At 32.2% G+C, this 17,425-nt stretch overlaps 1 protein-coding gene across 1 annotated transcript in view; it reads left to right on the top strand.

Moving 5' to 3' along the window:
* DIAPH3 (diaphanous related formin 3) overlaps positions 1–17,425 on the top strand; it is a 335,408-nt gene that overhangs the window by 149,119 nt on the left and 168,864 nt on the right. Inside the window, exons 17-18 of the mRNA XM_036755144.1 lie at positions 7,257–7,381; positions 17,084–17,248. Coding sequence (XP_036611039.1) covers positions 7,257–7,381; positions 17,084–17,248 — 290 coding nt within the window. The remainder of the gene's footprint in view (positions 1–7,256; positions 7,382–17,083; positions 17,249–17,425) is intronic.

Below are 17,425 nucleotides of genomic sequence, written 5' to 3'. Positions count from 1 at the left end.
CAACCTGAAAATTATGATTAAAAAAAGAATCTTGATACACTATTACAAGAAATCATCAAGAAAAATTGTGCTGAAGTTCTAGAACAAGAAGGCAGGCAGAATTAGAAAAAAATCAGCTGATCACCACCTGAAAGAGATCACAGGAGGAAAATTTACTCAAATATCATAACCAAGTTTCAAAGCTTCCAGGTTAAGGAGAAAATATTGGAAGCAAGAAGAAAAAAATGTAAATATCATGAAGCTATAATAAGGATTATACAAGACCTAGAAGGTACTATTCTGAAGGACCTTAAGTCTTGGAATACTATATTTTGTAGAGCAAAAGAGCTGGGATTATGACCAAGGGTAACTTACTTAGCAAAGTTAACTATAATTCTGAAAGGAAAGAAAAAAGGGTATTTAATGAACTAAAAAACTTTCAGGTATTTGTGACAAAAACAGCAAAACTTAAGGGAAAATTTGACATATAACATCGAGGAAAAATATTAGGTAATCATTAAAGACCTCCTATAAGGGACTCAATGAGGTCAAATTATTTACTTGTTATATGTGAAAATGTTATCAGTACTCTTATGACTATCATCATTATTTGGGTAGTTTAAAAAAAGGCTTGAGCTGAGCTGCATATGATATGTGTGTAGAGAGAGATAAAAAGGAGTAATTATTTCATACAAATGAGGTAGAAAAATAAAAATTGATAGAGAAGAAGCTAGTAGGGAGAATGATATATAAGCTATTGATGGAACTTTACTCTCAATGGGAATGGGTTAACGAAGGAACAACATATATCTAGAAAGATATAAAAGTTTTCTAAATACAGAAAGAAATAAGAGGGCAAAGGGGAAATAAGGGAGGAGCTTTTGGAGGAGTGGGTAGGTAGGTTAAGGAATAGGAAGGCGAGATAGTGTGTAGAACTAAAGCAGAGGAAAGAGGAGGGATAGGAATAGAGTGAGAAGGATAGTGAGGAAAAATAGGAAAGAAGAAAATACACAAGTAATTATATCTTAAAATGTGAATGGGAAGAATTTACCCAAAAAATAGAAACTGAAAGCAGATTAAAAATTTGAATTCAGCAACAGTATGTTGCTTTCAGAAAATATGAAAATGAGAGATACACAGAAGATAAAATAAAGATCAGGAGTAGAATTTGAATAAAATCGGGGATACTAAGCATGATCTCAGACAAAATTAAAGCTGAAATAGATTTAATCAAAAGAGAAAAATAGGGAAACTAACCTATGTATCAGCAATATTATTTAATGTTTTAAGCCATTTAAAATAACTAGACACTATAAAATACCTGAGAGTATACTTGCCAAAACAGACACAGGAACTATATGAACATAAACATAAAACACTTTTTATACAATTAAGGTCAGATCTAAGTAATTGAAGTAATATTCATTGTTCATGGGTAGATACAGCCAATATAACTTTTAAAATGATAGTTTTATCTAATCTACTTATTCAATGCCATCCCAATTAAATCACTAAAAAAATTCTTACTGAGTTAGAAAAAATAATGACAAAGTTCATAGGGAAGAACCAAAAGGTCAGGGACTTCAAAGAAACCAGGGGAAAATGATGTCAAGGAAGCAGATTGAACCGTATCAGACCTTAAACTGTGTTATAGATGAGAGAATCGTTGAAGTTATAAAATGGATGATTTTATTATTTTACATAAAATTTTTCTTGTATAAATAAAGCCTATGCAGCAAAGAATATAAGGAACATAGAAAATTGGGAAAAAACTTTCTTGGACAGTTTTTTGAGATAGGATGTGATTGGGTGGGAACACTGCTGTGAAATAGGAAATGAGCTAATTGATTTAAAAAAACGTGGGAAAACTTGGACTTATGAAGGAAGATGCTACCCCCCTCAGGGAAACAGATAGAGGGGTAAATGAGCACGGTGCAGTCTTACACGTATGTGTATGTTTTTAGATAGCCATCTATGTGCATCTATCTCTATCTCTGTCCATAAATTTTATATATTTATATATTGACACTTAATTGTAGCCTTCTTTAGGGTAGGAATGGGGAAAGAGGAGGGAAGGAGAGGAAAAAAGATAAAGTAAAAAGTGCGCAGCAGAGAACAAAAGAAAATCTACAAGGGAGCAAAGAAAAGCTAGGCTGCTTTGAAAACTATATTATACTATACTATACATATAAATATATATACTATACTATATACTAAACTATACTATACATTGAAGACAATGTATAGTATTTACTATATAAGTTTTCTCCAAATGGAAATTTATTGTTTTATATTGAATCCTCTTATTCTACTGTGTACGTGGCAATGGTTTTTCTTTTGTTATTTTGTATTTAAGTTTCAAATAAATAATAAACTTTACAAAAAAAATAATGTTTAGTGCTCTCCCTTTCATTCATGATCAAACATAAATTTTTCTATTTGGTATTTCAAATGTTTTACAGCCATGCCCCTTCATCCCTTTCCAGTACTTTACTCCTCTGCTAGAACTTTACCATCTAGCTGTGCTGAGCTTGCTCCATCTTCATCTCTATGCATTTGTTTTTCTGTCATCTCTATCTAAAATGCTTTTCCTCATCACCTAAACTGTGTCATTTCCCTGGCTTCCTTCAAAATTCAGCCCAGATCTCACCCTCTGGAAGAGGTCTTTCCAGTTGCAACCAGAGCCTTCCCTTCCACTATTCATGCAGTCTATATACCTTGTCTCTACCTAATTATTTACATGCTGTCATCTCCATTAGAATGTGCCCTTCTTGAAGACAAGCACGGTTTTTGCCTTTGTTTATGTCCCAGAAATTAACATTGTACCTGGAACTAGATAAAAGGACTATATAAATGCTTGTTGACTTACTGTCCTCTGTGGCCTTTAAAGTTCTGTATTTTATAAATAAATACCCAATAATATCAAGTGCCACAGTAGGTCAAATTCTTAAACAACTTCTAATTTCTATGTGAGATTATGTGGAACCAAATAAGAATGTTCCTACACATTTTTCCTTCAAAGATTGTATAATTTATATAAATTATTTGAAATTGTATAACTTACAAAAGCATAGTTCTATTAGTCCTTTGCTGTACTGTGTTTTTTTTTTATTCTGTGGGTTACTAAATTATCTTCCTTTAGTTTTAGTATTATGATGTCTGTTCTATTTCCTTCATATTTAAGCAGCCTTTTTGGAAATCAATTTACTTGGTTCTTGGTACTTTAAGAATGAATGTTCAATTTCTTTGTAAACTCTTCTTGGAATGATGAACAGCATTTCTAAGGGTATATTTACCAAAAGATTAGTGTTTAATTATACACAGTTTAATTCAAGTACTTGTAAACTTTAATGGTCTTTTTTTTTAAACACTGAACCCTAAAGGTGTAGATGAAGGAGAAATATAGTTTATGCTTATGGTTACCTTAAATATAAAGATCATTGAATTACTTTCTTTAACGTAGTTTCTGAAATACCTAAAGTTTAAAATCTTTATTATGACACAGCAGTTAAAAGTATGTTGTTTCTTGTGACTGTTTTCCAACCGCTTGTTAAATATTTTCAGTACTTGGTTTTAGATACTCTTTCTTTTCCTGGTAACTCAAGAGAGAGAGAGCAAAGTTTAATTCACAGTCTGAATATGCCACTTTAAAATGGATTAAAATGCTCTTAGAAAAAAAAAGTTAGCAAGAATGTTTGGGGGAAGAGGGACTAGCAAATATTAAATTCTAAACAGTAATGCCACCTGAAAAAAAGTGTAATGTAAATTAAGAAAAAAATTTATAAATAAGATCATTACATAATGATTAAAGGGGAAAAAATGACAACTATGTAAAAATTCACAACTGATCTTCAGCATAAAATTGGTAGATATAAAAAGAGATGAGTAATATTATAAAGTGAAACAAACAAAATATAATGGCACTGAGGAACCTCAACATTCTGTTATCAGATTGTAATAAGTAAAATAAAATATTAATAATAAAGAAATCACAAATTTCAATTGATTATTTAACATCGTTAAATAATCAGATATAAAATGAAAACCAAATAAGAGAAAAAGGGAATGAATACATATTCTTTTTAAGTGCAGATGAAATGCTTTATCTTAGAAAATCTGTGCATAAATTCAAAAGAGCAGACTATAGATATAGTCTGATGTGCAAGCTAAATATTGGGATTCTGAGAGGTTGTGATTAGTGTTCAATAAAGTAAAATGCATCAAGAGAAGTCAGCCAATGAACAACAGTAGATTCTCAGGAAGGATGTTTTAAAGATATAACAGGAAGTAATTTGAATAAAGTAAAAAAATAAAAGGATTTGATAGGAGAGACCATTGTAAATGCACAAGAAACTCCTCTACCAATTTAGATATTTAAAATTCTTTTTTTTCTTTGCAAAAAATATAAGCGAGTTCAGGTAAAAACAAATGAATGAATATAAGAGGATGGCAGTCTCCTGTAAAAGTGTCAGGAATTCTAGAAGTCAGAATGATCTGTCATGGAACTCTAAAGACATGGAAAAAAATGAGCTTTTTGTTTATATTTAGTTATGTTGGAAGAAAAAGGATCATAGAAGGACTAGGACTTTTGTTAGGTATGTGATGCTATCTGACAACAAAAACAGTTCAATTCCTTTTTCCTCCCTGTGAAAGATAATTACTTTTTTTGGTGAAAATGACAGAACACAAATAACTAACAAGAAATTGATATCCAACATAAGGAAGGAGATAGTAAGAGAGCATGATTTGGCAGCTATTTGGATTTATGGGATGAGGGAGACTGAGAAGTCTGGAGATAATAATTAGAGTGTGAATGTGGGTTATTGTAAGTATGATGATACCCTTCATGGAAGTTAATGAAATCTGAAAGGAAGACAGGGTTTGGAATGGGGGGGTGGTGCGGGGAGGAAAGATAACTTTGTTTTGGACATTTTGCATTTGAGCTAATTTGAAATGTGCGTTAGGCAGTTGGTAATGTGGGACTTTTGGGGTTTGGTAGATACAGATGGAGGTCATGCACAGAGACGATAATTAAATCTGTGGAAGCAAGGAGGTCACAGAGTAGGCTGAAATCTTACAGTATACCTAGTCAGGTAACATATTGTGGCTGATACTCCAGCAAGAGCAGCTGTGATGGAGCAGACAAGTAGGAAAAGCCACTGAAAACAGTCACAAAAAACCGTGAGGGAGTAAATGTATATGGTAAGAACACAGTCAAATGCTTCAAAGAGGTCAAGATTTGGGGAAAAGTCATCAAATTTTGCCAATTAGGCAATCATTGTAAACTACAGAGGGAAACCCACTTTATCCTACCATCCCTGCTAGCCACCATCCTATATTTCTCCTGCCCTTCTCAACTTAACTCCTTGAGAAAACTATAATCAATGCCTCTACTTCCTTTCCTGTCATTTGATTCAAACCCCTCTGCATTCTGGCTTCTGATCTGACAATTTGACAATCTGAAGCTGTTCTCTCCACAGTCACCAGTGATCTTTTAGTTCACAAATCTAATGATTTTTTTCTCAGTCCTCATCCTTCTTAACCTTTTTTTAGCCTTTAATACAGTTCATCATCCTCTTATCTTGAATACTCTCCCATCTGTGAGTTTTTATGATGCTAATCTCTTGATTTTCCTACTACTAGTTTGATCACTCCTTATCAGTCTCCTTTGTTCATTTTCCTGTGATCCAATCTTAACATTTCCCACCCACCTTTTGGAAATCCTGAGCTAGATGTCCTGTGAGCCTTTCAAACTGAACACATCTGAAACAGGTCTAATTATCTTTTCTCCAATCTTCCAAACTTCCCTTTTAAGGTGTTGGATACCACTATCTTCCCTGTCACTCACTCACAATTTTGTTATTATCCTTGATAATATCTCTCACACTTACTCTATATATCCAGTTTATAGCTAAGTTCTATCTTTCCTATGTTTGCCATCTGTCATATGTATCCCTTTCTCTCTACTGACACAGCTATCACCTTGTGCAGGCCCTCATCACCTTATGCTTAGGTAATTGCAGGAGCCTTCTGGTTGGTCCCCTGCCTTAAATCTCTTCCCACAATAATCTATCCTCCACATAACTGCCAAGTGGTTTTCTTAAAATGTGGTACTGACACTACTCAGTAAACTCCAGTGGCTCCCTACTGCCTCCAAGATCAATTATAAAATTCCCTTTTTGGCTTTTAAAGACTTTCACAATTTTGCCACATCCTGTCTTTTCAGTCTTCCTACACGTTACTCATTTTCATATGCTCTACTGTCTAGCAACACCTGACATTTTGCCATTCCTTGCAGAACAACAATCCATTTCCTGACTTGGTGCCTTTTACTGTGTCCCCCATGCTTATAGTACTCTTTCTCCCATGCACTTGTTGGCTTCTCTGACTACCTTCAAGACTCAGCTCAAAGCCCATCTTTGCAGGAATCCCTTCTCATTCTCTGTCTGCTTCCCCCCACTGCTATTATATTTCTTGTATGAATGGAGGTATTTGCTTCTTTGCTCCCCCATTGGTATATAGACAGAGACTATATTTTTTTCATTCTTTGTATTCCCAGCACTTAGCACAGTGCCTGTCACATAGTAAGTGTTTAATATGTGTTTGGTGACTGACTAGAGCGAGCATCTTCCATTGAGTAATAATGTAAGAAGCCAGGTTCCAAAAGTGATTAAAAATTGAGTGAAAGAAGGTGGAATTGAGGCAATGAGGACAGGTAACTTTTTCTAGGAAGCTGCTAAGAAAAGGAGGAAACAAATAGGACAATAGTTTGAGGATATTCAGCTTTAATTAGGATTTTTTCACAGTGGGGAGGACTTTGTTACTTTTGTAAATAGCAAGGAAGAATTCAGTAGATAGGGGGAGATTAAAGATTTGAAAGAAATAAGAAACAATAGTATGGGGCTACCAACTCTACTGATGATAGAATTTTCTTTTCTACTTTGATTAGTTTGGAAAATAACTTTTTTTCTCCTTTAAACATAGCAGTATTTGAAGTACGACATTTTTCATATCAATATTTCCTAAATTGCTTCTAACATTTTAAAAGGGGATTATTACATTGGTATGTGGAATTATATACTCCTATGTCTCTTAGAATTAAATGATTAATCTTCAATAACATTTATCATTTTTCCTGTTTTACCGTATGTATGCCACATGTACATATTCTTATTTTACCATAACTGTTTTTACACATACTGTAGCTTCTAGAACATTGTACTTTTGAGCTAATGTAATTTCCATGATGTTGAGATCTTTAATATACCATATTTTAGTCTCTGCAGAAAACCTGGAGAAGAACTTGAAACAGATGGGAAGGCAACTTCAGCAGCTTGAGAAAGATTTGGATTCCTTTCCTTCCCCTGAGGACAAGCATGACAAGTTTCTAACAAAGATGTCCATATCCTTTTGACAGTTACATAACTTAAAAGACATCAGTCAACTAGTCTGAAGATTTATTTAGTGTTTCAGATTATTTGCATGACCTGTATGCAAATTTCAGCATTTGTACTTTGTAAGCTTTTACCTTTTCATTACCATAAAGTAATTGACCAAATATTCAAAGCCAATAGAACACGAGTTTACCTTCTAAGTGCAATGTACTGATTGGTGTCTCATGATGTTTTTACTTCCTTAGACTGGCTTGGGATATATTCTTTTCCAATTTTCCCTCTTTAACATATCCTTTCTTTCTCGGCCTCGAATACTGATGTGAATTAAAATAACAGTCAAATCACGTTTATTCAGTATGAATATAAAAACATGGTGTGATTTACAGTACTGTTGGGATATTTTAGGAATTAAAAAAAAGCCATTGGGCTTTATATGCCCTCTTGAAGATATGAGTTAGGATCAAGATACTGTAAATCTCTTCTTATTCTTGAGAAAATTCAGATGATATTTCTTTATAAATGCTTTGCAATTTTCAATTCTGTCAGTGGTTTCCATCAAAATTCCTCCTTTGACAAATATTTTCAATCCCCAACATAAAACTTTTTAAAATCCAGTGAACAAAATTGAAAAAAAAAAACATTATCCTATACACTTACATTTTTTCTATGAGTTGAAGAGTTCCTTTCAGTTAAGTTTTCTTTGTTATCACTAACTTTGTATATTACTATGGTGAGGTGGTGAGGTCCGAAACTAATATTGGGTTACTTTGTAAGGAGTACTGTGAAAATGAACTGATATATAACCTTTTATGCTATAATAGGGTATTATTTCTTTATAATATTAGAACTCCACATGGATTTCTGAATTCTTTATGAAAGCTTTCTTTAGAAATTGAGCTTTTTATAAACAGACATTTTTATACCTTTTTTTTTTAAACTGAGGCACTCAAAAAGAAATACATAATTTGTCTCCTCAGCCGTCCACCCACAACAACTTCCAACAAATTATAAAATCAGAATGTGGTTAGTCATTTTAATTGTGAATAAGTTTGGTTTCATATTCTTCTCTGGCCCCTTCCCACAATATTATAAAAATGTATTCCAAAAATACTAAAATGTAATGAATACATTTTTTTCAACAGCATCTTCTCTTCTCTAGGTTCATATGAGATAGTGTTCCCTTACCATGATAAAATTGGAAGTATATTGTAACAATAGTTTGTTTTTGACTGAAGATATCAAAGTTCTACATTTACAAAATTTACAAAATTACATGTACAAAAGATTTTTATATTGCATACTGATGTTTCGTAAGTTGGGCACTCTGTATGCTGCTTTCACTTTATTTGGCATTAGGATAAGGTTATATTTATAACAGACATGCCAGCACAGTGTCATTAATGATTTTCATTTAAATTGTATTATCGTGTTTAAATATTCATCTAAAGCATTTAGCTATTATTTTAATCATTAACTATAGCCATCTGAAGTAGTTATGTTCACCTGTTATTTTTCCCTGTGGGCAGGCAGCAATTTAGAAACGGTAGACTTGCATGTGGCTTTTGGTAATGCTTTGTGAGTGCATTAATTAAAAAGCCCCAATTTCAGGAAAACAGGAGCTGTAATAAATTGCTTAGCAGAGGAAGTTTGATGTAAAGGTTAGTGAATCCTACTTGGCATAATGAAGTCTGGACCTATCCATACTTGTATTAATATGACGTGGGAAGCTTTGAATGATGTTAGCGTCTTGAAAGGCATGCAGCTCATAAAAGCAACCAGCATGCAATCAGAACAGAAAGGATAGTGCTTTGTTGGAAATAATTTTTCATTTTGAGTATAATTATACTTCATGGACAAGCAAGCGACTACATCCTGTCGCTAAATATCCCAACCTAGAAGCCTCTAATGAACTGATTAGCATGCTTGTATCTTTTGGAAGTCAGATATGTGAACAGTTGGTGCACTTGCATATTGACAAAGCTTATAATCACAAATATTCTTTGCAGACTAAAGATTGCTCTGGTTTGCTGTTCATTTTAGTTAGGCAAACTAGTCTAAAAGCGATTAAATCTATATTTACTGAAAAGCCTTGTTTAGTTTTGGAATGGCAAAAAAGGGAAACTTAGAATATTAAATGCATTTGTGTAGATCATACTAGAATGGCAAATTGGATGATTTTCTTAGATCTTGTAAATGAAGGAATTAGGGGGCCATAAAAAATACTTTAAATAAACATGTACTTAGCCAAAGTTTAGATAATTAACTCTCATATTTTGTGTTAGTGTTTGAGTATTTTGTTAAGTATAGTATATATCAAATATGTGATTTGAGAAAGAATGTGTTGATAGTCATAATTATGAAGGCAGTAGTTTACATAATTAGTGTGGTGAAATTACAACAGTTTCTCAAATTCATATGTAGTTTAATTGATTTTCTTCTAGAAAACTAATAAGGACTCTATTAGCTATAACTTAGAAATACTTTTTTTGAGAAATAGTTTAAAATTTTGACGTGAAGATATTTTCCTCTTTGGAAATTGTCTAAAATTATTGTCTAAAATTTCTTTAGTTATTTTTTAAAATTGGAGAGTTGAACCTTTCTAGCATCATATTTGTTTTGTAGTACTTTTTTCCCCCAAAGGAACTATTAATTTAACTCCCCTCCACCCAAATCTCTACACTCTAGTCTGGAATTATTGCATTATATCAGCTAAGAGAATTTTTTTAAATCACATATTGTATTCTATAATGATATTTGTGTAACTGTGTCATGCTAATCCTATTAAGAGATGTGATCAGAACAATTTACCATTAAATATTTGTGGGCAAAACTCTAGCATGTAAGAAATACTTGGCTGTTGTGTGCAGCTTCTTTGTAAGGCATACAGTAGTTTCACAGAATTATTTTGTATTAGAAAGTAGAGAAGAAGGGGAAAATGCTCCTGTATTTGCTAGTCTTAAAAAAGTCCTACATCATTTCCTCGGTGTCCATATTTTAACATCTTAGCTTTATTTTCTTAGCCAAAGCCCTAAAGAGGTTTACATTACTGTTGAAATTTTTCCTTTCTTTAAGAGTAACACTACATTTTCCATATCAAAAAATAAATGAATAGGAGTCCTCTTTGACCATTCCCATTCCTTGACTAGAACCAAAGACCTGTTTTTGTGTCTAGTTTAATAGATAAAGAAGGACTGGAGCTATGATTTCATTGACATAAAAACCTCTCTCTACCAATGTAAGGTTACACCTCTGCAACATATAGCATTAGAGAGTTGCCTAAAATACTTTAAGATTAAGTGACTTTCCCAGTGTCATATAGCCAGTTGGTATCAGAGGTGGTACTTGAATGCTTGGCTTAGACTTGGTTGTGAATCCACCTTAATAGCTATGGTTGAAATACTTATTTTCTTTATGCCTCAGCTTCCCCATCACTGAAATGAAGGTAATAATGATAATAATAATATTAATAATACCTTCTTCAGAAAAGGAAATAAATGGCTCATGTGCTGGAACTCATATCTTGAGTATTAGCTATTTTTTAACAGATAAATGATATGAGATGCAGTGTGATATAGTGGAAAGTGATCCTGCTTCAAAACCAGTCTAAAGTTTGTCTGACATAGACTGACTGTGTGACCCTGGGCAAATTCTGAGCCACTCTCCTAATACTCCAAGTTAACAGAGAATGCATAGATCTCTATGGATAGAGGGAAGGTCTGCATTTGAGAGTTCCTTTTACCAGTAAAGTCATAGGTCCATCTTTTATACTTATACAAATTATATACTTTTGTTCTAAGGTAGAAGAATGCACATAAAAATGCCAGTTCCTTTTTCGTAGAGATTCAGAATGAGATAATGCATTCCTATCCATGGCTTGTGGGTTTTGTTGTTCTTCTTTCCTGCAACTCTTTTTTTATAGGGAAGGATGCTGGAGAGGTGGTAAGTGAGGGGAGGTTATTTGATGGTAATGATGAATGCCTCCTGAAAAATAGCATCAATAAAAAGTTTTAAATGTACAGCCAAAACCAAAAAGGTATAGAAGGATACACAGAATACTTTTGTTACTACTTTATTTCAATCATATATCTATGTGTGTATATGTATATAAATGTATATATGTGTATATACATGCATATATACTTGAAAAACAATTTATACATAAGGGTTCAGTTTCTTGTACAGTTCTCTTTCTTGTTCTTTATATAATGAAATGTATATGTTTGTTGATGATTAGATTCTACCAAAAAGGTATAAGTATTTAATAAATTTTCTAAGAAAGGAAAAAAGCCTAACTGAATAAATGTTTATTAAACATTCTAAAAGGTACCGTTCTATGTACTGGAGATACAGATATGAAAAAAAGATACACTTTCTTACATGTTGAAGAGGTGTAACCCCTACTCTCAAAGACTTTATGGAGCAGCAGCAGAGTCTTAATTACATGAGAAATTAATTAGGATAAGACAGTAATTCAGAGAATATTACTAGCTAATCCCAAATTCATGCTATGGAGAATGTGTATTATGATTTCAAAGAAGGGATTGATCTCTATCATCTTTCCCTTCATGAGAAAAGAGAGGATTTGTAAAATTTAGTAAGGGACCAAGTAGGAGATTATGAGTTTAATTTTAGCCATGATGAACTTTAAATGATGAAGCATCATTCAAGTAGAAATATTCTGAAGACATTTGAAGATGTGAGATTGATGATTTGGGAGTAAAGAGGTGAACTGATCTCTAAACCAAGTAAGCATTATTCACTTTACGATAAGAAAAGAACTATAGATTTCTTTAAAATTTCCCCTAATAATATATTTAAAATTTGGTTTAATTTACAAAATTTTTATTTTTACACAACTTTTCAGGTATATTGTTATTTTGTGCAACAAAGGGTAAGATATCTGTCTTACAATCAGCTTACTTTTAAAAAGAAAAGTATATCAATAATGACTATTGATTTCTTATTTAATAAGAAAAAAATATTACAATAAATAATAAATTTGTATTGCTTATGTAAAATTAACTTCAAGTATTTTATTCTGCTAGAATTCTTGTAAATCAGAGAAAAAGAACTTAGATAAGTTGAAGGAGCCAACTAGTTGAACTATATTTTGATATACAGAGTGAAAAATGTAGTAACAGTTCAAAAGATTTGCCCAATCACCATAATGTCATTTACGAAACTAGATGCCAACCTAGTTTCAAAATACTGTCAACTAGAACTCAGGTACTTCTTCTAGCCCATTTCTTGTTCTAATAGACTGCACAGATCATCAGCTAGAGGAAAAGGAAAATGTAGTTTCAGCTGCAAATTTGTGAATGAAACCATGTATTTTAGCTCCATTAATCCAAGGCCAGTAGATTATATTGAGATTACTGACTGCCTAAATGTAGATTGCTGAATTTTGAGGTCTTCTAATTTTGATTTAAATAAGAAATCACATCTAAATTTGAGGCCTTATCCACTTCTAATTATTTTTTTAAAACTCTATAGGTTCAGAATTTTTTAATAACTCCTCTTTCCCCTTTTAGACAGTTTTGTGTCAAGGTCATGTTTTTAAATAAACTTCAATACTACAGATAGTTTCTTGATATGCCTGGTATGCTATTATTCTGATTTACCCCAATTTTGTTATTTCATTGAACACAACTGACTGGACCTTTTCTTTGGTTTATGTTTCTTCATAATGGAATGAGAATGTGAAAAATGAATGATGTTTCCATGTAAAAATTTTCTCACAAGATCTTCAGTAGTTCCCTTTGGGTATAATTAATTTTTTGTTCCACAGTCTAAACTCCTGCTTTATTTCAGTCATCCTTAATATAGGTAGGTAATCAGATATTTATTGTTATAGTACTTTAAAAGCAGTATGTCTCAATATGCCTTTCTATCTTAGTTTTAATTGGTTAGGTCAAAAATTTTTTTTGTATTCAATATTTTTTCAAACACATAACTTGTACTAATTGGGTTAATGTATTTAAAGTTGTTATTTCTCCACCTAGTCATAAGTTTTTCCTGAAATTATGCAAGCACATGAAATGATTTAAAAATACCTTGAATTCAATTAAATTAAAATTACATATTTACATACACATGTTAAAAAATTTTTATAGACCAAAAATTTTTTTTCGAAGAACAGAAAATGAGAGTATCATGTAGTTTTGCATTGTATATCTAATCTATCTATAGGTACTTCATAAATTTTGAATGTTTCCTTTGAAAATATTCACAATAAAATCTAGTATTATGGCATCGTAGAAATAATAAATGTGAGTTCTAAAGTATGTCATCAGGAGGCAAACCTTTAATGGTTATTGTTGGACACTTACGTTAAGTGAAAGCCTAGTGTTTAGTGTTTAAGCAACATATTTTCTTTGATATTTTGACAAGATACTCATGTGTATAATGTTGCAATACATTCTTTCAAAAGTATTTCTCATACTTATCTGGTGTTTCAAACATTAACTTATTGAAAGCCAACTCCATGTCTTGCCTCTTCCCTGAATTATTCTAACCCATGATCATCTCATTCATTAAAAAAGAGTCTATTCCTGTAACACTTCATTTTTCTTTTCTTACCTTGTGTTCTGTCTTAGCTTTGTATAGCTTACCTAGATTGTCATCTCTTTCAGGATGGGTGCTTTGTCTTAGCTTTCTCCCACAGCGTCAATCAACTACCTAGTTCAGGTAGTGCAAAGAGCAGTCCATCAGATACTGAGATTTGTTAATGAAGTCTGAAGTATTGTAGCCCAGCTCCATTCTTCTTCCCCAGCTGCTCCATGCCATCCCAACCTCAAGACTTTAAAAAAAAAAAGTTTCATACTAGGTATAGTTAGTTTGTATATAAATTTTTACCCCTGAGAAAGCTAGTTGTGTTGGGTGATTGGTTCATATTAACCCTACAATTCTTGCCATTTTCAGTCACAAATCTACTGTGGTTGAGTATATTAATTTAACTTCACAGGCATGTGTCCTAGATACTTAAGATGTTTGGTCGTTTGCTTAATCCGGAACTATTCTTTTATTGTAACAAAACATGACTTCAAATCTAGTAGCTCAAAAAATCAAAATAGATTAACTGAAACTCAGTCCTGTCAGCAGATCTCCAAATGGGGAAGAAGTTCTGCCTTATGAAATAAGAATTCTTTTCCACCAAGTCTACACTTTTTTCTTGTCTCATCAGGAAACTGTCATTTCGTTACTTTTTCTTTTAACAGTCTCTGCCTCTTAAATTGTCCATGTAGCCTTGCTACCACTATATTCATGACTAGTTGGAATATACCTTAGTCCTGTGACCCGAGCTCCAAAGTATTTATATTATACTCAACTTAGTAACTCTTTGATTAAACTTACCACATATATTTTATAACCATGAATTTTTAACTTTCATATGTAAAATATGTATTTTACAGCAGGTGAGCAATAAATAACCACTATATTTTAAGATAGCATAAGGTGGACTTATAATTAGAACCATATGATATAATGCTCTTTCAAGTTAGGCAGTTCTTAAGATTGTTTTCTTCTGTTCTCAAATCTGTTATTAAATTAATTTTTTTCAAATTAAAAAAAATCTATTTTCTCTCCCCAAATAAGGTTTTATTTTTTAAAAAAGGAAATCAGAACCATTGTAACAAAGTAAAAAAAAAAAAACAACTTTTATCTATCTGTCTGTCTATCTATCTATACCTACACCTCAAGTCTATCACCTGTCTCTCAGGAGATGTGTAGCATATGCTTCTTCATAGGTCTTCTGGAATTGTGGTTGTGCATTGATCAGTTTTTAAATCTTTTCCAGGTTTTTGTCTTTATAATGTTGTTATTGTATAAACTTTTCCATTTCTGCTTACTTCATTCTACATCAGTTCATACAATTCTTCCTCGTGTTCTATGCAATCATCCCTTTCACAATTTCTTATAGTGTTACAGTATTCCATTGTGTTCATATGTCATAATTTGTTCAACCATTCCCTAGTTGAGGGACAGTCCCCTTAGTTTCCAGTTATTTGCCACCATTAAAAAAAAAAGAGTGACTATCACTATTTTGGTATGATTGAGCTCTTTTCATATTTCTTTGAGGTATAAACCTAATAGTGATATTGTTGGTCTGCAATTTAATAATTGCACATATTTCTAAATTGACTTCTAGAATGACTGAACCAATTAATAGTTCTACAAACAGTGCATTAATGTCCTTGTTTCCCAACAACTCTTCCAACAGTTGTTGTTTTCCTTTTTTGTCAACATTCTGATTTAATGAGTATGCTTTTTTTCAGGATTGTCTTTCTTCCTATTTGTCTTTATGAATGATTTGATTTGGAACATGTGAACATATTTCATGTGAATAGTGGTAGTTTAGATTTCTTTCTTAGAGTACTGCCTGTTACTATATTTTGATTATTTATGTATTGGGGAATGCCTCTTACTGAAAATAAATTTGAATCAGTTCTCTATACATGGTGTCCTAAAAGTCTTAGTTCAGTTTTAAGCTTTAATTATTTTAATATGCTTAAAACTGTGCTAATTTGTTCATAATATCTTGCTTTGTGTCTAAGAAGTATATTTATTTGGAACTTATAGCATATGGTGTGAGATGTTAGTCTGTCCCTAGCTGCTTTTGTGTTTTTCCATTAATTTTTGTGGAGTAATAAGTCCTTACCTTAATAGCTAAAACACTATACCAGTGTGGTTCTTTGCTTCTGTGTGTTGTATATCTAGTAATTTTTCACTGATCCTCTAATTTTTAACCAGTACCAAATAAACTTGATTATTATATTTTATGACTCACCCACTTGACTTCTACCTGAGTATGTTGGGAATAATTTGGATTTCACTATTTTTCTTGGTTTGTTTAAAGAGAAGTTATTTGGGAAATGAATCATTGTCCTTCCAATTCTTCCTTTCAAAAATGGGAAGATAGAGAAGGATCAGCCTTCATAAGCTACATAATATTCCATATGTTTACATTTAAATAACAAAACATGTAAAACTTTGATACTCTATTTCCAGTCCCACCCCTCTTCCCTTAATTACTCCCTACTTCCCCAATTCCATTGGCAGTCAGAACATGTGGGTTTCTAGCCTTGGTGTCCCAATTGACAAGCTGTTTTTTATTATTCCAATAATTTAAGCTTCCTGATACTCATTTTCTTCATCTCTAAAGTAGAGATGTAAAGCTTTCTTTCATTGTTGTTTTTACAATCAAATGAGATATGACTAAAATAGATGCAAAGTTAAAAATGTATGGTTTTTTTTTTTTGTATGACCCTTACATATATTTATACATAAAGAAAAAAGAGAAAGAAATTTGGATTTTTAAAATTCTCATCTTAAAAATGCTGAATTTGGGGCAGCTAGGTGGTGTAGTGAGTAGAGCACTGGCCCTGGAGTCAGGAGTACCTGAGTTCATATCTGGCATCAGACACTTGACATATTTACTAGCTGTGTGACCTTGGGCAAGTCACTTAACCCCAATTGCCCTGCCTTCCCCCCTGCAAAAAAAAATGTTGAATTAGTTTAGATTTCATCCAACCAGAATTTATGTAAATGATTTTAAAATTATACTGATAATCATTTTACTGTTTTTTGCAAGTGGTTAATTAATACAGATATGATATGTTAATGTGGCAGGGGCAGTAGGTTATTGTAAAAGAGACATGTTTATTTAACCATTAATTTTCTATATCCCTACTACCTTAACTGTAGCATACAGTTTTGTGATCTCTGCAAAAGAACAATTCCAAAAAATTTCAAGAATGCATGAAAACATGGAAAAATTGTACCAGAGTATAATGGGCTACTATGCTATTGACATGAAGAAAGTGTCTGTGGAGGAATTTTTTACTGACTTAAATAACTTCAAAACTATGTTCATGGTAAGGTAAATCTACTTTGATCTTTTAAAATAATGATTTCTTTCTTGTAACTTCTCACTTAATGTTTCCTTGATTTATTCAGTTGTTTTATTCCTGATTTTGTACTTTATCTAGCAGTAAGACCTTAGTTTTTAAATTTCCAGAGTCTAAATCTGTGGACAATATATATCTATTATA

Source organism: Trichosurus vulpecula, chromosome 4 (assembly GCF_011100635.1).
Source record: "Trichosurus vulpecula isolate mTriVul1 chromosome 4, mTriVul1.pri, whole genome shotgun sequence".
Taxonomy (NCBI): Eukaryota; Metazoa; Chordata; class Mammalia; order Diprotodontia; family Phalangeridae; genus Trichosurus; species Trichosurus vulpecula.
This window is presented reverse-complemented; position numbering and strand designations above follow the sequence as displayed.